This window comes from Acomys russatus, chromosome 9 (assembly GCF_903995435.1).
Source record: "Acomys russatus chromosome 9, mAcoRus1.1, whole genome shotgun sequence".
In the NCBI taxonomy this organism is placed as follows: domain Eukaryota; kingdom Metazoa; phylum Chordata; class Mammalia; order Rodentia; family Muridae; genus Acomys; species Acomys russatus.
The window spans coordinates 50,960,788-50,983,604 of record NC_067145.1 but is presented as its reverse complement, the minus strand read 5'-3'; the positions used below and the strand labels follow the sequence as shown (position 1 = coordinate 50,983,604).

The 22,817-nt window shown below is 44.9% G+C and overlaps 1 protein-coding gene across 1 annotated transcript in view; it reads right to left on the bottom strand.

Annotated features, from left to right (window-relative positions):
• Positions 1-17,415, bottom strand: part of Fam171a1 (family with sequence similarity 171 member A1) — a 111,040-nt gene extending 93,625 nt beyond the window's left edge. The window contains exon 1 of the mRNA XM_051151313.1: positions 17,256-17,415. Coding sequence (XP_051007270.1) covers positions 17,256-17,352 — 97 coding nt within the window. The 5' untranslated portion in view covers positions 17,353-17,415. The remainder of the gene's footprint in view (positions 1-17,255) is intronic.
• Positions 17,416-22,817: the final 5,402 nt, after the last annotated feature.

Below are 22,817 nucleotides of genomic sequence, written 5' to 3'. Positions count from 1 at the left end.
TGAGGAGCAGAACAGAACATGGACTTGGAGAGCCATCAGGAACCACGGACGTGTATAACATCGAGGCAGACATTTTGCTGGCCAACGTACAATAGACTACTTTTGAGTAAGCCGTGTAGTCCGGGCTACCCTCAAACTTGTGACCCTTCGTCCCCTGCTTCCTCAGCCCTGCGGTTGCCGGTGCCGGCCACCTCATCCGGTTCACAGGATGAAAAGAAGGATGAATGGACAAAGAACGCTCAGGAGCCACAGGGCGATGAGCGGAGGGTCAATAGAAGTGCCTAACCCTGACTCTTGCCAACCTCTTCCTCTGTGAACTAGAAGGAGTCTGGGTTTAGAAACGAGACCTGCTGGGGAAAAGTCTCACCCAAGAACAAATGTTCTAATGTGTGCACATGAATCAACCCTGCTCCAAAGACCTGGCAAGCTCTCTCCTGCTTACTTAGCATACATGAAGCACTGAAGCAGAAAGCCTGCCTTTAATAGTTAGTGCACTATTAACAGTATTGTTAACAGCACTGTTCACAGTATAGGCAGTGGCTTTATTTTATTTTATTTTTAATTAAAAAGGAAAATGAGAGTCAAGATGGCGAAGAAAACTTTCAAAGAGTCATGGGAAAAGCACACAATAAAAAGCCCTTTTTATCAAGTTTCAGTCCAACTAAAATGCCAAATTCAACGTTGCAAATCAATTGTACAGAAAATACAAAGTGTGCATTAAAAACCCCTCAAAAGCTGGGTATGGGGACACCTGGAATCCCAGCACCAGGAAGCCTGAGACAGGAGGATGAGGAGTTCTAGGTCAGTCCGGCTGTACAGGGAGACTCTGGATTGGGGAGAAAGGCACAAGATGACTGGGCAGGGCGGTCACTTCATTTCTTCTCGTTAGCATTCTTCTAATCTACAGTAAAAGAAATCAAACATGTCTGTGAAACCACGCCGGCGTCTGTATTTGTGGCTAACCATTTAGGAAGCAGAGCCTTCATTTTGTTGCCATACTGGATCCTCCTGACAAAATGTGGGCTGAGGGGCTCCCCGCGCAGGCCTGGGGAGTGAAGCTACGAGCTAAAAGGACTCTCTGTGTTCTGACAGATGGCCTTCTAACTTGACCAGACTGCAGACACGCAGACGCGGTGTCCTCCACCCTCACCAGTTGCATGCATTGACTTTTCCATCCCTTAACCATATGCCTTATCACATATGCAAAAGACATGGAGAGCAGATGGTAGACAACCAAGAGCGGAGCTGAAACAGCAGGGTGGAAAGTGGAAAATCCCGTTCAAGGGCCGCATCCAAACCCATCACCTCCAACCCCTGATTCAACAGGGATGCTTATAAAACCATGTGACATTAAGCACAAGGAACTTCTTTTGTGCCATGTGGAAAGCGCCAGTGCTGTCATTTTATATTATACTATTTAGAATAACAGATTCACATTTTTTTCTAACGTTGTTTTGTTTACCTACGTGGAAGTAATGACAGATTTCTGCCCTATCAGAAAAGAATGACCCAGACATCTACATAAGAGGGAGGGAAGGAGAGAAGCTGGTGGGGTGACCTGGTAGAAGAATCAGAATAAGAAAAACAAAAACAAAAAAACAAAACAAAACAAAACAAAACAAAAAAACCAACTCTTGCAATGAGCTAAAGAGAGGAGGACCCTTGGACTCTGCAAAGGAAGTGAAATGGGTAAGACCTAGCCGACGAACATGATATTCTCCACCGTTGAGTGGAGAGTGAGATCTGACTCTCACACCGACTCTGGTGCCCCTTTTCTGACCACGTCCCCTGGATGGGGAGACCTGGCGGCACTCAGAGGAAGGATAGCAAGTTACCAAGAAGAGACTGGATATTCTAAGAGCATATATAGGGGGAGGAGGTCTCCCTCAATCACAGACATAGGGGAGGGGAGAAGGGGGGAAGTGGGAGGGAGGGAAGAATGGGAGGAAACAGGGGAAGGGCTAACAATCGAGATGTAATATGAATAAATTTAAAATAAAATAAAATAAAAAGGAAGTGAAATGGAAGGGTGCCTGAGAAGCGTGGCGAACATCGTGACACAATGGTGAGAAGGAAGACAGCAGAGCATCGCCGCCCTCAGCTCCTCAGAGGAATCGAGAAGCACAAGCTGCAACCAAAAGCTTTGTTCTCATAGTGTGCATGCACACGTGCGCGTGCGTGTGTGTGTGTGTGTGTGCGCGCGCACATGGAAGCCAGGGGTTGGTACACATATCTTTTTTGTCATTCATCTTATTTTTTGAGGCAGGGTTTTAAACCCGGCGCTTATTTATCCGGGTAGACCAGCTGGCCAGAAAGTTGGCTGCCTCCGCTTCCCTGGTGCTAGGATTGTAAGTGTATGCTGCTACGCCCAGCTTATTTTGCGGGTTTTGGGGAATCAAACTTGGGTGTTAATGCTTCATTGAAGGCATTTTTTTCTGACTGAGCCACCTTCCCAGATCCTCAAATAGATGTGACCAGAGAAGACTATTTCTATCATGTATTATGGTCAAGATGTCAAAAATACAAAACAAAGAAGGAACATGAAGAGCTAACGGGGAAAATTCACTCACAAAGGCAAACACATTAAAACAACATTATCTTCCATCAGCAACCCTAAAGGTAAAAAATGAGCATGGAATGTAGTATTTCATACACCAAAAGTAAATACCTGTCAACCATGATTCTGTATTCAGAGTGTCTTTTTAAATTGGTGGGAAGAGCTGGCAAAATAGCCCAGCAGGTAAAGGCACTTGCAGGCAAGCTTGAAGACCTTTGTTCAATCTCCTGGGGGTACCATATGGTAGAAAGAGAAAACCATCTCCTGCTCTGTGTGTTTGTGTGTACACATGCACACACACGCGCGCGCGCGTGTACGCACACACACACACACACACACACACACACACACACACACACACACAAATAAGTGTAATGAATCTGACAGGGAAATCAAGGCATTTCAAGACAATCACAAATTAACGCAGTTCATGAACAGCAGACCAGCACTACAGAGGTACTTAGAGGAGTACACACACACACACACACACACACACACACACACACACACACACACACACACACAAATGCAGGAAAGAAAAGCTTCTAAGAGGAAAAAGTGAACAAAGGAGAATTGGGAAAGAGTCCATCACATAAACAGGCAAATTCTTTTCTTTTCTCTCCTTTTTTTTTCTTTTTGGTTTTTCGAGACAGAGTTTCTCTGTGTAACCCTGGCTATCCTAGACTCTCTTAGTAGACCAGGCTGGCCTCAAACTCACAGCGCTCCACCTGCCTCTGCCTCCCAAGCGCTGGGATTAAAGGCGTGCGCCACCACTGCCTGGTAAATTCCTGATACTAATCTGGGAGAAAGAACAGAACAAACATGCCAAGTGAAAAGAAAACCAGAAAAATCACAGGAATCCATACATGTCTCTCAATAACAAACTTAAATGTAAATTATGTCAACTCACCAACAGAAAGATGCAGACTTGCAGACTGGATTTAAAAATTAGATCCAAATGTCTACTGTCTCCAAGGTAAAGATGCCCACTGACTGACAGACTGAGAGTCAACGGGTGGAAGACAACCTACTACGTGAAGGGAAGCAGGAAATGAGCTGGTTTTGCTATTCTTGATTGACAAGTAGACTCAAGAGCAAAATCCGTCAGAAGCGATAAAGAAATTAATACATAACAGAAAACAAAATTAGTTTCGAGTGTTTAATAGTTATAAATATGTATACCAAATGTTGGGGCTCCAATGTTACCAAACAAATACCAATAGACATCAAAGGTGGATAGGTTCTGACACGGTAATAGTGAGTGATTTCAGTACACTACTACTGCCTCCAGCTTAGCTCATCAAAACTAGAAATTAACAAAGAAACCTCAGAGCTAAACCACAGATCTAATGAACTTAGCAATTAAGTACAGAATAAGCCACCAAACAGATACCGGAATTTTCCTCAGGAGCCCATGGAACATTCCTTGAAATAAACTTATATTCAAAGCCAGAAATCAAGGCATACTAAATACAAAAGAGTCAAAACAATTTTATGTATCGTATCAGAGCATAGTGCAATAAAACTAAAAAACCAGCAGAAGCAACACTTTCTCTTTCCTCTCCGGTTCACCCTGCCTTTCTTACCCAACCAACTTAAGTGTCCTTTTCTGTTCAATCCTTAAAGGCTAATTTGCATTGTCCAGATTCTCTTGGATGTGTGGTCCTCCACTAGAAAGTGCTCAGCTCACCAGGGGCCACATGGAGAAAACTGTCTCCTCACAGCCGCTAAGACAAATAGAATGAGAGGTGAAATAGGGGGAGGTTATTACAGATTCCAGTGAAATTCAGGCAACTGCGGGTGTTTGTGTGTGTGTGTGTGTGTGTGTGTGTGTGTGTGTGTGTATACTTCGAAGAGTTATTTTCCAAAAATATTGGAAAATGTAGGATAGACAGACAAATCCCTATATTACTCACCAACATTGCATCAAGAGGGCTTAAGCAAGTTAAGTTTATCCATAATGTTCAATGAGATTAGAAGCATTACGATGAAAAACAGAGGACGGGACAGATTCCCCAGCAAATTCTTACAATCTTTTAAAGATGTGCCAGCACCAGTGCTCTTTAAACTGACCTATAAAACAGAAAGGGAAGGAGCAGCACTCACACTGCTGTATGAAGCCTGATACCCAAACCGGAGAAGGGCACAAAACCAAAAACTATACACCTGTTTCCCTGGGAGGCGTAGATGCAAAAATTCTCAATAAAATCCCCACGAATTAAATTCAGGAATGCATCAGAAAGTTCATACACCATAACCAAGTTATTTTCAAACCAGAGACGCAAAGTTAATTGAGTACATACACAAACTAAATAATACTGCACATCAATTTAATGACAGAAGTCAATCACCACAATCTTGGCAGAAAAGGATTTTGTCGAAGTTCAACATCCCTTTGTGACGAAAGTCCTGAAGGCACCGGGAGTAGAAGGAACGTATCTAAATACAATAAAGGCCATATGTGATGAGCCTGTAGCAAATACACCTCTAGTCAACCTAAATGCAGAAATACTGACTGTATTTTCTCTAAAATCTAAAATGTGACGAAGACACTCACTCTGCTCACCCTTACCCAATGTAGTACTCAGGTCTTAGGGCAAGAAGATAAGGAAGAAAAAAATAAACAGTAAGGAAGTAAAATTATCCTATCTGGGGAATCACAGTCCGATGCATAAGACTCCAATGACACCACCAGAAAGCTCTCAGAATTGATACATACTTTCAGCTAAGTGGTACGATACAAAATTGGCAAAAATCAATGATTTTTCTATATCGATAATGAATATGCCAAGAAAGTAATTAGAGAGGGGAAATCCATTTATAATAACATAAAAATACCTATGAGTCCTGTTTATCAATCGGCAGGATTAATATTGTGAAATGGCTGCATTACCAAAATTGATCTACATATTTAATACAAACGATTTCAGAATTCCTATGGCAATAGTTTCTTCACAGAAATAAGGTTAGAAAAAAAGTCCAAAAATTCATATGGAAGCATAAATGACCCTAAGCAGAAAGGACAAAGCTGGAGGCACCACAGCACCCCATGCCAGCCTATCTTACAGAGCTAACACAACAGCAAGCTAGGGGCACAGAAGTCGGCATGCAGATCAACAGACTGGAACCCAGGACCCAGAAACAACCCTACGGAGAACTTTTTGGCGTCAAAAACATGTAATGGGAAAATATCTTTCTTTAACAAATGGTCCTGGGAACACTAATTTCTACACATAAACTAAGGAAGCTGTTACAGATCAAAACACAATGCCACACGGATCAAAGGTCTGTGTATTAGGAGGACCAAAACCTTTGAAATCACGGAGGACAGCAAGGAAAACACTCTGAAGAGATGGGTGTTGGCAAGAGCTTCCTGAAGAAGACTCTGCCAGCACAGGGATAATCCTAAGAACAGACAAATGGGACTGCGTGGGGTTTACGACCCTTCCACACAGCAAAGGGAAAAATCACCGACGTGAAGAGACATCTACAGAATGGGGGGAAACAACAACCTCTGTCAACTACAAGCCCGAGTGGGATGATTATCTAGGATATATTAAAAATACAAAGATGAAACATCAAAAAGCAGATTAATAAATGGGCGGATGAACTGAACAGACAGCTCTACAAAGGGAAGAGATGGTAGAAAGGGTTCAACACTCTTAGTCAGCAGGGGACACACACTGATCCTGTTCTGAGCCTTCCTTTCACCTCGTTCTGAATGGCGATCACAGAGAAAATGAATAACAAGCGCTGGTGAGGACATGGGGAAAACGGAACCCACATGCACTGGTGCATCTACATACCACAGAGATCCTGTGCAGTGTTTATTGCTGTACTAGTCACACTATTGAGAAAATGGAACCAACCTAGATGTCTATCGACAGATGACTTTAAAGAATGTGTGGCAGGTAAACATAATGGAATCTTGTTCTGCCATAGAAAAGCAAAACTGTGACGCCTCATCAAAATGAAAATAATTATGTTAAGTGAAATAAGCCACTCAGAAAGACATGTTGCATGAGTTCTCTCATAGCAGGGACCTAGATTTAAAAGTGTGTGTGTGTGTGTGTATGTGTGTGTGAGTGATATGTATAGTGTGTGTTTGTGTATGTTGTGTGTGTGTGTGATGTGTGCGTATAGTGTGTGTGTGATGTGTGTGTATAGTGTGTGTGATGTGTGTATAGAGTATGTGTGATGTGTGTGTGATGTGTGTGTATAGTGTGTGTGCTGTGTGTGTATAGTGTGTGTGTGATGTGTGTGTATAGTGTGTGTGATGTGTGTGTATAGTGTGTGTGTGTGATGTGTGTATAGTGTGTATGTGTGTGTGTGATGTGTGTGTGTATAGTGTGTGTGTGTGATGTGTGTGTGTATAGTGTGTGTGTGTGATGTGTGTGTGTATAGTGTGTTTGTGATGTGTGTGTGAGATGTGTGTATAGTATGTGTGTGTGTGTGATGTGTGTGTGTGTATAGTGTGTGTGTGTGTGATGTGTGTGTGTATAGTGTGTGTGTGTTTATGGAGGTCATGAAACTAGAAGGGCAAGAGAGAGGGGAAGGGATCTTAAGCAAGGAGAAAAGAAGGGCAAAGGAACGAAGTATAAAAGGAGACTGAAGAAAGCGAAGCTGTCTGGGCTGGTGGTCAAAAGGGCAGAGCTGGAGGGGGATGGGTTAGAACCAAGCACAAGTACAATGATGTCAGATTGAACAGCAGCTCCCAGGACAGGATTTCCTGCCACTCTAAATCCCAGATAGGAGCAGGACTGCACAGGGAGAAAGAAGCTGAAGGGCATGCCTCCTGAGCAGGGAAGCAAGAGAACGGGCCATGCTTGAACAAGGAAACACCCCAATGCTCTTTTTTAATAAGAAATAACAGAGGACTATTTACACTACTAATCCTACCTGTCTATGCAATACTCAAAGACGCTCCACAAAAGAGCATTGAGAAATAGCCCCACTGGGAGGGCCTGTGGGCAGGGCTCTTTTCTCCATGAAGTTTCTAAAAATAGGAAACTCACTTACAGAAAAGTTAGGAAAGTCCCACGAAATTAGAAAAAGAGAGAGGGAGCTGATGGCAGCCTCCACTTCTTCCTTAGTCCAAGTATGGATGGCTACAACAACTCTTCACACCTGGCCAGGAGGGGGCAGTCATATCTTTGAGGTACTACTGCACGTGGTAGCAGTTGGGCTACAAGTCTCAGGAAGAGGCCCAAAGAAGGCCAAGCCTATGGGGGAGTTTCCTCTCCTCCAGTACTTCATGTCTCTGTTTCCCTCAGGGGACACTGTGCAAGATGTCAGGCTTGCTCTGAGGCCCTTGACTTTGGCTCAACACTTGGTGGTTGCACTGGGATAATACTGGTGCTGTGTAACACACCAGCAGACAACGGGCCAGTGACACAAGGGCAGGAAATGAGAACCGATCACACGCTGCCTGTCCTTCTAAAGGATGCACCCAGTCTTTGGGGATAGTTGCATTCACCTCAAGTCATTTCACTTTTCACAGTACACCATCTCCTGGTCCCTCAACATTGGGTCAGATCTTCTGCCTTCTGCTCTGGGCACATTCAGAACTCTATTATCTTAACTTTTAAAAGCTACTAAACTATTTTAACGAACTTACTCACAAGGGTTCATGAAGACCCCAAATAATGTCTAGAAACTGCTTAGGCAGGAAGAGATCTTGGTTCTTTTTGAGCATGGCATCTGGTACCCCTGGGTGGCATGTGTCTTTAAAGAAAGAAAAATGTTGCCTCTGATCCATCCCCTCTTCATCCTGACCGAGATCACACACAGGAGCATGCACACACCCATGTGCACACATGCTCACTCATGTTTACCTATACCCACATAAGATCTCACCTGACGAGTACGTGATAAAGTGATCCCACAGGATCAGACAAAGTAGTTACTTAAATAATTTGATAGCATCATAGAACTAGTTAAATATCAAAGGAAAACATAAACATGTACATTCCAATGCCACTGAAAATAAATACAAAAATATCATTAAACTACAATTTTGGTTTCTAAAAATGTCTCACCGTATCAAAAAAATTCAAGCAATTTATATCTGGAAAGTAAAATATATATATACTACATATATTTTCATCAAATTCACACATAAAGAAAGCTGCCCTCAAAATAGCTGGCATTAAAAAGCCGAACAATAGCAAATGTTTGGGGAATGAAACAAAAGAACATTTTGGATATTTTTAATGATAGAATAAAAGATGAGACCAAATTTTAAAAAGTTCTAAGATTTTGTTATGAAACTAAACATTTACCTACTTTATTGACAGGCAATTTTATTTTAACAGCATTCCTGCATGTGCGTTTGCGTGTGAAGGCCAGGGGACAACTTTGGGTGTCATCCTAAGGAACACCATTCTCTTTCTTTGGGACAGGGTCTCTCACTAGAGCAGGCCCTGGAGAGCCTCCTGTCTCCCTCCACCTCCCCCAACTTTGGAATTATAATTACATACATTTCTGTGTTGGTTCTGGGAGCCAAACTTAGGTCCTTGGCAAGCACTTTAGCAACTGAGCCATCCTCCCAGTGACTTCTAAGTATAGTCTCAAGGGAAAGGAAACCAACGCAAAAGAGCTGTGCGAGATGTTCATCCAAACCCTAGTCACAAACGGACAAGACTAGAAATGACTTGTGTGCTGTCTTGGGGATTCTAGCACTGCTGTGAAACCAAAAGCGAGCCGAGGAGGAAGGCCTTACTCTCCTTACACTTCCACAATCTTCCCATCACTCTGAAGCCGCTCATTCCATGCCCCAAATGGCCCCTGTCCCTGTCACTCAAGAGCAACCATAGTTCTGATGTTTTCCCTGCCATAGGTTATTCTCTGCTGCTGTTGTTTTCCTAGAACTTTAAATTAATGAAACTGGAGAGTCTGTTCCATCACTGAAGGAAGTCAGGGCAGGATCCTGGAGGCAGGAGCTGATGCAGAGGCCATGGAGGGTGCTGCTTACTGGCTCGCTCAGCCTGCTTTCTTATAGAACCCAGGACTGCCAGTCCACGGATAGCACCATCTACCATGGGCTGGGGCCCCCGCCCCCCCCCCCCCGCCCCCCCGTCAATCAGAAATTAAGAAAATGCCTTACAGCTGGATCTTATGGGGTCATTTTCCCAACTGAGGTTCCCTCCTTTCAGAGGACTCTAGCTTGTGTCAGGTTGGGATAAGACTAGCCAGACCAAGTGCTCATTGGTGGAAGAATGGACAGACAATCTACAGTAGCTACAGAATAGAAAACTGGCAATAAAGAAAGACATTGCGGATGTGAGGGTGATCTGGCTGCGGCATCTGTCACCCCATTGATCGCCAGGGTTGATTTGGCTGATCTGACTGGCTAGGCGGGTGTCCCCTTCCTCCCTCACCACTCCATGGCCTTCCCCGAATAGAGGAGGACCGGTCAAGGGTATACGAGTAGCTGCGCTCCCCTGCTAGAACCTCCAAACAAGCTCAAGAAAGACATGGCTATGTTGCTATCATCTGTAACACGGGCAGACCTCAAAACTGTTCTGCACTGGGATGCGTCCTTGCCAGTTTCATTAATTACGTTCTAGAAAAACAACAGCAGCAAAAAATAATCTGTGGCAGGAAAATATTCGAACTATGGCTGCTCTTGAGTAACCGGGACAGGGGCTGCTTGGGGACAAGGAATGAGGGACTTCCTAGAGTGCTGGTAATATTTTATTCCTTGAAAAGGACTTGAGGTACACAGGTGTTTGCAAATGTTAGCACAAATCATATATTTCCTCACATGTAAATCTCCCTAAGTGAGAAATGAATAAATACCAAACACTAATGATATTCATGCTCAAGTACTTGGAGGAAGACTACAGATATCAAACATGTGTTTAACATGCATTAAGCAAATCATGATTCGTGGATGGTGAACAACAATGTGCCAATAAATAAATAATAAAGCAAATTCAGTGAGGTATCGACTGTAGAATCTAGCTGTGTTTCAGTACTCACTGCAAAGTTCTTCCCACTTTTTTTTGGTAAAGGCTTTTCATAAAACAGTTTAGAAAACAATTTTTTTCAGTTGTAATAAACCCATCACTTTTATAAAAATTAATTTTTTGATCATTGTACAAGCAAGAGGGAAAAACAGATTGTTTTACAAAGAAAAAGATCAGGTTTTTTGCTAGTATACCAAAACTCTGATAAAAGTGGTATTTCACACATGACAGAAAAATAAAGTTTTCTCCTTATGCTGCAGAGAAGGCACCTCATTAAGCTGTAAAGACCCAACCACACCTGAACGTTTTGTACAGGGCCACATCCTTGCCATTATCCCCCTGCCCCACCACCCAACAGTTGGGCTCAAACACATTTCTCTTATTATGAAAACAGTTTGCCAAGCAGTAATGGGCTTTGAAAGTAACAGGCCAGAAGATTCTCCCCAGCCACGATCCCACCCAGCTTTACAGACCTCTCCTCAAAAGCCCCTGAGAGTTATTTATACGAGTTTCTTATCTCCTCTCCAACTCTGGATTCAAGCTTTGCTCCTGGGAGATGCTCAGCAATGTCCCTTGAAGGTCACTTTCTCGGTGGGTCAGAGAGGGGCTGCACAGGCGATGACACTGTTGTCTGTCTTCATAAAACATCAGTACCATTAACAGACTCTTATTTACACTGGCAAAACACTACGATGATCTGATGGAGATTGCACAGAATTAAATACAGTCCTCCCAGTCACAAAGCAACATAGTCTGAATCTGAAGGTGGGGCCTCCTGGGGCACGGTTGACACTACTCATTACTGTGTGATTTGAGGAAAGCGGGTTGCTGCCGATGTGTCCCACATTTTCTTTCTATAAAATGAGAATGTTACACATTATTCCTTTAAAAAATAATATATTGAGGGGCCGGGGTTCTTTCTATATAACCATGATGCCCTGAGTTCAACCCTCAGAATTCATATAAAAAACCTGAGTGTACTAGTTTCCACTTGTAACCTCAGAGTGGGGAGGGAGAAACAGGTGAATTCCTGGGGCCACATATGATAACCCATGAAGGCACTTCACACGATAGCGAGCACCCAAACCATGTCAGCCAATCGCAGTTGTTTTACTTTCCTGTCAGAGCACCTGTTTCGAATACACTGGTAAAATACTAAGTGTGATAGAGATGCCACAAATATTTACAATGGAAGAATTTAATGAATCGTGCCTGTTGGGTTTTTTCCTCTCACCTCCTAAGTTCTCAGGCCAAAAATTAAAACTTCAACTTTAAATGTAGCACTCCTACATACAGCTTTTGGTGTTACGGAAGCCGCCTTATGTTTTTCTTGTATGCGCCCATGCCAGGTATGAAAGTTGCCTGCCTCGAGCCCTTCCTGGGAAAGGCAGAGAACATACGTGCTGAGCGTCGATGGTCTGAGCCTGAAGTGATTCCCCCAGGCTCCTGTTTTGAATCTTGCTTCTTAGTTGACCATGCTGATCTGACAGGCTGTGGACCCTTTAAGGGGTGTGTCCTAACTTCACAGAAGTAGGTCCCCAGGGGTCAGCCTTTGCTTCCATTCTAAGGTAGCTTTTCCCTGGTTGACCACCTGATGTGAACAGCATGTCACACACTATACTGCCACAGACCAAGTGGCTCTGGCATACCTACCCCAACATAACGATTGTATTGTCTCAGAAATCACTAGGTAACATAAACCTCTCTTTATTTAAGTTGATTCTGACAGCTAGTTTGGTCACATGGTACAATAAGTAAGTAGCATGGCAGTTCTCTCCTTCTTTGGAAGTCCTAGTAGCAAGGAAGCCAGCTTCTCTGTTCACTGCAGCAGACATGATCTAACCTGTGCTGTAGGATTGCCACACTACGCCCAAGCCTTTATCTCTGGACTCTACAAATAAGCCATGGCAAAGCTAAGGAGGTGGTTCAGTAGGGGCACAGGGTTGGCCAGTCTAGCTGAAACAGTGAGCTCCGGGTTCAGAGAGACCCTGCTTCAAAAATAAATAACGCTCAAAAATAAATAACTATATAAACAAACATAAATAAATAAGGTTGCAAGCCATTGAAGAAGACAACTGATGTTGGCCTCTGGCCTCCACACATATGCACACATGTGTGTGCACACACAAATACATACATACACTATATACACAGACACATTTTTGTAGTGGAAAGCAGACCGCAGGGGTAATAAAGTAAGTGACAGAGGTAACAGGACATAGATCACAGACTAGCTTGTGGGTCTAGCCTAAGCACATGAGCCCTTGGAGGCCCGCTCTGAATCTAGATTTTATAAGCCCTCCTTCTAAAACTTTATTGATAAGACAGTATAATCAATGATCCAGAAAAGTACTCATCTAAATTACCAATAAAATGATCATATGATCAATACATAATTAATCAAATAGCAAACGTTACTAGTAAGAATATATTAGGACACAATGCACACCAGGTTAGTTCTTCTGTGAGATAAATTCCATTAGAAGAAACCTCTTGTCAGTCTTTATTGTTGACAGGGTAGTGGCTCAAATGAATGGCCAGGGCATGATGCTACTGGACACAACCACAGCCCCTGTCCACTGAGACTGGGCGAATCATCCTGATTTTGAAATCTGAAGCCTTATTAATGAGAGTCACCTGTGAGATGCAGGACAGCTTTAATCAAAGAGTTCAGTGTCTCTCCATCAGTTCTGTCAGAATAAATTTTTTAAAAAAAAATCTTTCTCCCATTACAAATTTAGTATTTTTTTCCTATTCAAATCCTAAGCTCAAGAAAATAAGTGTAAGCAAATGAAGGTACTCATTTGATTTGAAAATAGGTGTGCCCTTCATCCTTGAACTCCGGCGTCCCTGTTGTGTGGGAAGGAGCTGAAAGCAGGACAGCCAAGGTGCTGGCACAGCGACTCCAGCTTTAACAGACTCGCTTGCAAAGCATCTGTACCCCAGACCCTCTTTTCTACTCTAGTTGCTACTTGCCACAATTCCAGACCACCTGCACTCCTTTTATATTTTATGAAAAGTGAGGGGTTTAAAAATATTTCATGGTGATATAACTTATATTTGGCAATCTTATCCTCCCGGATATGAGATACCTTTCCCCAACTGGCTTGAGTCGTTATCTCTGGCATCAAACCGAGACTGGAAATAACTACAGCAAAACTTTGTCTACTTTGTGTCCCAAAGGCCTTCTTCTATGCACACCATGGGTAGCCTCTGAAATGCCTACAAGTAAACATGGAAGATTACTGGTAGCTAGCTAACCTTGCTTTAAAGATGCTTGGGGGTTGGGGATTTAGCTCAGTGGTAGAGCGCTTGCCTAGCAAGCGCAAGGCCCTGGGTTCAGTCATCAGCTCTGGAAAAAAAAAAAGAAAGAAAGAAAGAAAGAAAGAAAAAAGGACATCAGTGGTATCTTTTAGTTCATTTATTTTCCAACTAGATTATAAGATGTAGAAGGGTGAGGAGAACACACACACACACACACACACACACACACACACACACACACGCGCGCGCGCGCGCGCGCGCGCTCGCTTCTTTTGAAGCCCAGTGGCCTTGGTGAGTCCAACTCGTCCTGGGTGTGAGCCCATGAGTTGTAGGGTCCCAAGCTAAGGAAGGGGTGTAGCTTGTTGGTTGCTCTTCGTGATAGCCCCCATCCATTGCTTCTCTGCCTTCTGAGTGAACACACTATTCTGACAATTGAAGTTCAAGTTTAGTATTAAAACATTCACTCAAATGTTCCAGCAGATGGTAGATTTTCTCAGACGACGGAAAAGTTAATATATCGATATAAAATACCTTTCTGTCAGGCAATAACAAAATAAAGATCCCATGTCAGGAGTCTCAGCACCAAGTCCTTCACCTAATGTTGACCCTTCTTTTGGCACATAGTGTAGGGCTTAAACAGGACATCTACCTGGCTCATCCTTGGGGAAGAATCTTCTATGATTCCCTCAGTGTGGTTTTTTATAAGAGGTACAGAAAGTCCATTAGTTAACACCTAAATAATGCTGTCTGTAAAAATTCCACAAAATGATACTATAAACTGTACAATGCATGTGAAACATCTAAAAAAAAAAACAAAAACAAAAAAACAACAAAAAAAAAAACCAGTCGTATTGTAGAGAGAGGTTACATTCACAGATAGTCACATGGCCGCTAACTGTTGCGTTAAGTCACTTTGCAGATTCAAAGGAGCTATGGCAAGAGAAGCTGATCCTTAAATTTTATCATGAATATTTGAAGAGTGGAGTAATGGCAGGAAACTGAGGATGCTAGTTTCCCCAGATGTCACAACAAAGCATCTCTTACTGAAGGAGGTACCGGTGCACCTGGGAGCAAGCTGTGGTCCTAGAGTGGACGTGTCTGTCTGTCTGAGGTTTCAGTAGCTTTTCTGGAGCAGTAGTCAAGCCCTGTTTCTATACAATGTTTGTTCTAACTATAATTCAAGCTCATTTCTGTAAGATTAGCAAAGCTCTTACAAATTGGATTTTCAGAAGAAGTATACAAACTTCCTGAAATTCATGAAGAGAAGAGGACCTGGGGCTACCCTACGGTCTGTGCTTTAGTATCTTTCTCCAATCCAGCACTGATTATATGTGCCAAACAAGCCCACCATTGGCTAACAGTGAAATCAGAGATTAGCATGTATCTTCCTTGAATGCAGAGCTAGGAGAGCAGAGACAACATGAATCGATAAGCCACACTAGGAGAATGCTAGGTATCAAAATGCTCTGAAGAACTCAGCTAGTTAAAAGTGCCTTCAAATGCCAAAACCAAAAACAAACAAACAAAAACTGTCCATTTGCTTAATGATCCACTAGCTCAAAGTCTAGGTGCCAGGTGGTGTTCCAGAGACTTCTGATATACATATTGAGTTTGGTACCTTAAAAAGCCACCTTTACTGGAAACAGCAAATCAAGAAAGAAATCCAAGAGGAGCACTATTCCAAGACAGTCCATCTCCCACTGGAACCCCAGGATACACCTATCCAAGACAGGGTCTCATGGGTTGGTCATTTCTCTCTTTCTTCATGGAAAATTCCACATCCAGGGGGTTTAGCAGTAAGACCTTAATAAAATATGGTCTTAGACCTGATGCCAGTAAGGATTTTTTTCCCTTCCATGATTATTGTTTCAATTGAAGCCATGCCTTTTCCTATTTTATAAGTGCAGGAGTCATTATTTTCGTGTTTATCTATTTCAAGTACAAAACAAAAAACCCAACCTGCCCTTTGAAAATAATGGCCTCATTGAGGCACAAATACCATTCATTTAAAAAGCTGATTCGAAAAGCAGTGGGTATAAATGAAAGTGGCTATCATTCAATACTGATGACCTAATATTCTAAGTATTGCCCTCCTACTGAGACCTACGGTCTTTTGGTACCTTGTCAATGCCTTCCTTCCTTAACATACATTACTAAAGTCACATCCAATTCCCAATGGTCATATTTTACTGTCAGCTATGGGTGCAGCAGTGCATTTCAAAGATGCCAACCAGCAATTCAGCAAGCACTGCATATGAAAGCCTTCAGCATCTAAACTCAGATTGTCAACACAAACCAACAGGGTATGGGGTGGAGGTCAAAGCTCCCTGGTCCCAGCAAGGGCCTCTAACAGGACACTGGGATGGGATGAGATGCTCCTTCCTTCATCCTGTAGAGCTGACTTAGCAAGGCACACACCTTTCTGCCAGGAATCTTGGCAAGGGTCTGAGTGCCTGCAGGAGCTCACAGAAGCCCAATGGAGGCCCCTCCCTAGCTAAATTAACCCTGGGCAAGAAGTGCCCTGGATGAATTCACAGATGATCATCTGTCAGCTTTAGTTGCTCCTCAGAAAAAGGCCAACAAGAGAGAAACATTCGACTTTGTCCCCACAAAATCATGCCAAAGAAGCTCCAGGGTTGTCCTCAAATAAATTCTGATTAAAAAAAAAAAAAAAAAAAAAAAAAAAGGCATGTGGCCATTCTTGGTGGCGACCACCTTACTTGTAAGGCTGGAAAACAGATTTGCAAGAGGCCAAAGATTAGACAAAAGGCAGGAGCTGGCGACAGACAGACATGGAAATGGTTTTAAGTGATAACTGCTTTCCAGTTCCAGTTCTCTCTCGTCTCACGATGATTCCTGTGACTGCCCAACAAATCCTTAAAGGTCTGGAAATCACGTAGGATAAAGGGGGTTGGGGCGAGAAGACCCCGTAACTTTCCTAAACTGTGGCAACAGACCTCGGGTCGCAGGGGCACAGGGGGCACACCGGGGCGGCGGCCGCCCCCCTCCCCTCCACAACAAAAGGGCCGGGTGCAGCCCTCGCCCTGGGACTCCAGGACCGGAGCTCCGGGGCCCCCAGAAGGGGGGACAGCGAGCTCTAGGTCGCTCTCTCCCGTGGCGGGGGGTGGGGGTGCGATGGAGCCGCGTGCCCGAGTCATGCATAAAGGAAAGCACCTCGGATGTAAGCAGAAGAGTCGCCAGCGGCTGCCACCCAGGCGGCAGCCAGAGCAGCTGGTGCCACCCAGATCCCCAGGGGAGCATCTGCGCCGCAGGCCCAGCGTGTTCCCGGGGCGGCGCCGCCCCCCGGGTATCGCGACGTGGAGGCTGCAGGACCGCGGGTGCAGGTCGAGCTGCTTGGGGCCTCAACCACAATGTGGCCGGGGTCCGGCCGCCGCCGCTGCCTGCCGCGCCAGGCCCGGGCACGACACAAAAGCTCCCTCCCGGCTCCGCCACCGCCCACCGACCTTGGGCTCCCGCGCCGGGCTCACGCAGCGTCTTGGTGACCGCCTTCCAAACGTGGCAGCCGAGCAGGCAGAGCAGCAGCGCGGCGGACCTGCTCATCTCCGCGCCGCGGGCGCCGCGGGCCGCTCGGGCTCGCCACGCTCGGTCACGGGCGGCCGGGCGCCGCGCCTCCCTCCATGGCGCTGTGGCTCCGCGCGCCGGGCCAGCCGCCCGATTGGCCGGGGCCCCGCAGCCGGCCGCTCCCTCCTCCTCGCCCCGCGCCGGGTTTCCCCCGACCGCCTCGGCTGCTCTGCCAGCGCTTTAACCCCTTCCTGCCCCGCCCCGCGCCCGGGGGAGCTCACGGGCTCCGTGACCGTGGTGCCACCTGGCGGCAGCCGCGCTGCGGGAGTCCCCAGCGGCCCTGGGACCCCCGCTCCTCAGGCCCCTTGGCTCCTGTTCCTTGCAGCTGTTCTAAAAGCCTCGAGGCCTTCGACGATTGCCTTCGCTCGGTTTACCTGCGGCACTTGGGTCTAGGGTGTGACTTCTCATCCTGCAGCTGTCCTAGCCACTATCCATCCTCTGACTTCCCCCAGGGTAGACGCGAAAGCCAGTCTTAGAGGTGAAGGTTCACAATACTTTTAACCCCACTGCACAAGGCCAGGAGCCACTGGTTCAATCCTGCTTCTATAGCATTAGAAGAGATTAGTACTCAGGTTTTCACTGATAGAGGCCCTGGGTGATTTCTCCCCCTCCCCACCTTTGGTTATTAAAGAAAAACAAAAAACAAACAAACAAAAAACCCACAAATCAATGGTGTGTTAAAACACATCAGGAAAGACTATTCAGAAGCATTGCAATTAGGGGTTGTTAACAATGGGATTTTGTAGTAGGGGAGATACACTGTATTCAATTTGGGACTCAATAGGGACAACAGTTTATAAACAAGAAGGGGTATGTGCGTGCAAGCGTACGTGTGTGTGTGTGTGTGTGTGTGTGTGTGTGTCTGTCTGTCTGTCTGTCTGTCTGTGTGTCCTGGGTCGAAAATTACCAAGACGAAGCATTCGGCATAGAGATAAAGTCACCCAGGAGGATTCTTACTGAAAGCACCACTTGCGGGACAGTTAAGCAGATATCTGGAGTGTTCAGATGTCTAGGATGAGAGAACAGGCTCGTTAGTACTACATTTTACGAGAAAGGAACCTGTGGACCCAGGTGATCAGCCGCCTAATACCTAAGAGAATCTTTGTCACAACCTACAATTGATTTGGCGTGCTTGTGATCCCAGCACTCAGGAGGCTCTCACGGTCAAAGGCTGATTTTTTTACATGGGGGGCTCTTGTCTCAGAACAACAAAGGTAGGGATCGTTTACAGATGAGAAAATGAAGCTAACGAAGGCAGTGCTGGCCAACTTGACAATCTAAAATCACCTGGGAAGGAAGGCCCAAGAGTGGGGGAGGGGTGGGGTGGGGGGAGAGGAGTCTAGGTTGGCCTATAACAGATGTTCTCAATTTGTGAGTCACGACCTCTTTGGGGGGTCTAGTGACCCTTTCACAGGAGACCCCTAAGACGATCAGAAATCACCAATATTTACATTATGATTCTTAAAGTAGCAAAATTACAGTTACGAAGTAGCAATGAAAACGATTTTATGGTTGCGGGTCACCACAGCATGAGGGACTGTATTGAAGAGTTAAAGCATTAGGATGGCTGAGATCCACCTACCTATGAGCATGTTTGTGGGAGACTACCTCTAGTGTGTTAATGGGGTTTGGAAGACCTGTCCACTGTGACTGGGGCCATTCCCTCGGCAGGAGCATTCTGAACCGAGAAGGGGCAGAGAGAACAAGCTGAGCACTAGTGTGCATGCATCCACTCACTGCTCTGTTCCCGACAATGGGTGTGACATGATGAACCCCTTCAGTTGCCTGCCACTGTGGTGTCCCTGCTCTGACGAGCTATAACAGAGAAGGTGGACATTTAAAAACAGACCCTTTCCCTATAAGTTACTTTTGTCACTTTTTTTTAAGTCGCAGCAGCTAGAAAAACAAAACAAACCAAACCAAACAGGGCATTCTAATAAAAATGAATTCTGTTCCAGAGTTAAAACTCTTTACCCAACACCAGGTGTGGTGGCGCACGCCTTTAATCCCAGCACCCGGGAGGCTGAGGCAGGTGGATCGCTATGAGTTTGAGGCCAGCCTGGTCTACAAAGCAAGTCTAGGATAGCCAAGGCTACACAGGAAAACCCTGTCTCGAAAAACTAAAAAAAAAAAAAAAAAAGGAAGAAAAAGAAAACTGTTTACCCAAATTTCCAGTTTTTCCTTACTCAAAGAACATCCCTATTGCTACAACTTCCCTTTCTATCAATCAAGTCTTGCCTGTATGTTTCCCCATAAAACCCTCTAATGTATCCCCAACCAGAACTGCAGTGACCTTCACGGGCCCCTTGCTGGGGACCTCAGCTCTGAGGAAATTACTCCAGAATTCCTGATCACCTGGAGATAGCTGCTTCCAGAACGTGAGTCCAGGTTTGTATTAACTGAGCACGGTAGGCGCTGCCCTAGAAGGGGAATAAAGCACGGTGCTTGCTCAGCTGACTCTCCATAAACAAATCTGTGTTATACACAATAAAAAACCAGGGGAATGGCAATGCCCGTATGATTGTATAGTTACTTTTAGGGCCCATGCTACAATAGGTAGCTATTGTACACCTGTACAGGTAGTCAGGAAGACAGAAAGAAACTCAGCTATTCGGGACAGCCTCACTGTCTCCTTTTTATTACAGCATTACAGCCACCTTGCTGTCATTTCATGTCCGACTCCTAGCTAGGAGAAGGGAATGTAAAATATCGCTCAGCCCTCAACCCCTGCTTGGGTGCCAGCTTACAGGGACACAGAGGACAGAGCAGCTGGATGGCTGGGTGGAGGATGGCTACTGCCAACAAGAGTGACTAAATGAAAACTCTCCAGAGCTGCAATGGAGCCATTAAGAAAGAAAGAAAGAAAGAAAGAAAGAAAGAAAGACGGTAGGGAGATGGAGAGACAGCTCAGTAGGTAAAGGGCCTGCAGGATTGATGGTGCACCATCCGTGTATACAGTGCCACAGTCTGGGAAACTGGAAGGAGTGTACAAGTCCTTCGGTAATACCTTAGGAGTTTATCGTGATTTCAAACAGTGTTTCCAAGAGCAAACACATTGGTTCTACATCATTTTTCTAAGTCTCATTGTTCATTCAGACCAGTGTGTGTGTGTGTGTGTGTGTGTGTGTGTGTGTGTGTGTGAGAGAGAGAGAGAGAGAGAGAGAGAGAGAGAGAGAGAGAGAGAGAGAGAGAGAGAGAGATGCTGCATAGTTCTAGAACATTTAAAGGAACAAGAGGTCTTAACAAAGACTACAACCCTAAACCAAGAAGCGTGGATGTGATTATTACTGTTACTATTGCTGTGTGTAATAAAGCTATCAGGCAGAGTCTGGCCTTTAATGTCTATGTACCTTCATCGCAGCACTGACATTTACATAGTTTCTAATCCTAGAAACCCAGTTTTGAGACCACCACCCCATCCTACTGTGCAAATGCCCCCCCCCAGAAGCAGAAAGATTAAATGAGTAGCAGACTGCATGCTGTAAGCCAGTCCCCAAGCCAAAAAGAAAGCCAGCCCTGAGACGCATTCTCTCATCGCATGGATATTTTCCAGTTACTTGGGTGGGAGGCTAAAACAACACAAAATCTGCACCATTGCACAAGCAAATACATTTGCGAATCATACATCCAATATTATGTAAGAGTAAAACAATCACATTTCTCCTTTACTGGAATAAAAGAAGCTGGTTTTACCTTTTTCTCATGTTGCCATCGGCAGACACCCACTCAGCGGCAACTGTGGGGGTGGAGGGGGGGGGCGAAGTACTCAAGAGGGCGTGTTTGCTGAACAATGAAAGCCGGAGTGTTCTTTCCTTCTAGAACTTTTCCTGTTCCTTTATTAAAATCGCTCATTGTTTGAGTAGAAATGACTTATGACTGCACTTACTTGAAGTCACTTGAGTGTGCAGTATTTTATTTCAGCTTTTGAGACTGGTGCCAAAAGAAAGCAAGCTAACATGCAGAACTTTTTCCTGTCCGAGTTTTCCTGAGACCTTGACTTTCCAACTGTGCATCAAGGTTTCTCAGGCTAAGATTATTTGTTCTGCCCAACTTTTTCCTGGTGTGGGTGCCCCTGTGGTGCGATTTTAATTGTCTGAGCCTGCATTGGGCTTTCCCCACTTCCTCTCCTAGTCCCTGCCCCAGATCCCAGAGCCCCGAATCAGAAACTGCTGGCAAACAGCTAACTTATTTTGAGCACTGTGCAGGTCAGGAATTATGGCATGGGCAAGTACTGTTTGCTGGCATTTTTTTTATTACAGTTTAGATTAAATATACGTCTGCATATCCCCAAATATAGGAATTGTAAGGGCTTAGCATTTTAGCCCAAACTTCTTTGCCAATAATAAAAAAAAAAAAAAAAAAAAAAGAGGAGTGGGGAGTGGGGAAGGCTATGGATGTAGTTGTTGACAGAATGCTTGTCTATGTAGGAAGCGGTAGGGTTTATCCCTACCATTTCATAAAACTAGATGTGGTGGTGTATGCTTTTAATGCCAGCACTTCAGAGGTAGTCTCTGGAGGATAAAGAATTTAAGGTCATTCTTGGCTACATGGAGAATATGAGGTCAGTCTGGGCTACATGAGAACCTGTCTCAAAGTAAATAAATAAATGAAAAGTAAGGTATCACTGTTAGGGTATTCTATACTTAGGCGAACCCTAACTTTGCTCTTTTATGTGGGGCAGGGCATCTCTGTGTAAACACCATGGTTTTTCAAGTCTTTCTTTCCTAAACAAGCTAAGCTACAGCTTCCTTTTCTTCATGGCCAGGAGAGGCATTTCATCCAGTGGAGGGTTCTGTGAAAGAGCACATGGTGGCAGCTTTGTGGAAGAAACTGTGACTATAGCTGGGCCTTTCCATGTCGTTGTCTGCTCCTGTACCTGTGGGTCCCCTACACTGTTCTCCCTCCTGCAGGAGTCTGGGAATACTTCCCCCGGTCCTTAATCAATACATTTTACCATTGGGAGGAGTGTTCTGGGCTAGTGCCAGTGGGGAACCAATTTGCTCAGCAGTTCTTTTTAGGTCAGTGCTGGCTTTTGAAAGGCAAGGAGAGGCTCTGAGTTTTGCTTTTCTCTGGCTCTCTGACTTGCTGTCTCCAACAAAGTGAGCTCAAGGGAAAAGGGACAGTGAGTGTTCCCATTCTAACTGTGGGGTGTTGTCTGTCACCCTGGATCTGTGTCTGGAGTCAGCAGGGGAGTCAACAAGCACACACACACATCACCTTAAAGAGAGCAGAGAGATAGTTCTGTCATTAAAGCGCTTCTATACAAGCAGCGGAGCCTATGTCAATCCCTGGAATGCACATAAAAAGCTGAGTGAGATGTGCATGTGGTGACAGGGGAATCCATGGAGCTTGCTGGGCAGACATCTGGCCTATTTGGTGAGTTCCAGGCCAATGGGAGACCCTGTCTTAAAAAACAAAGTGGATGGTGCCTGAGGTATGTGTGC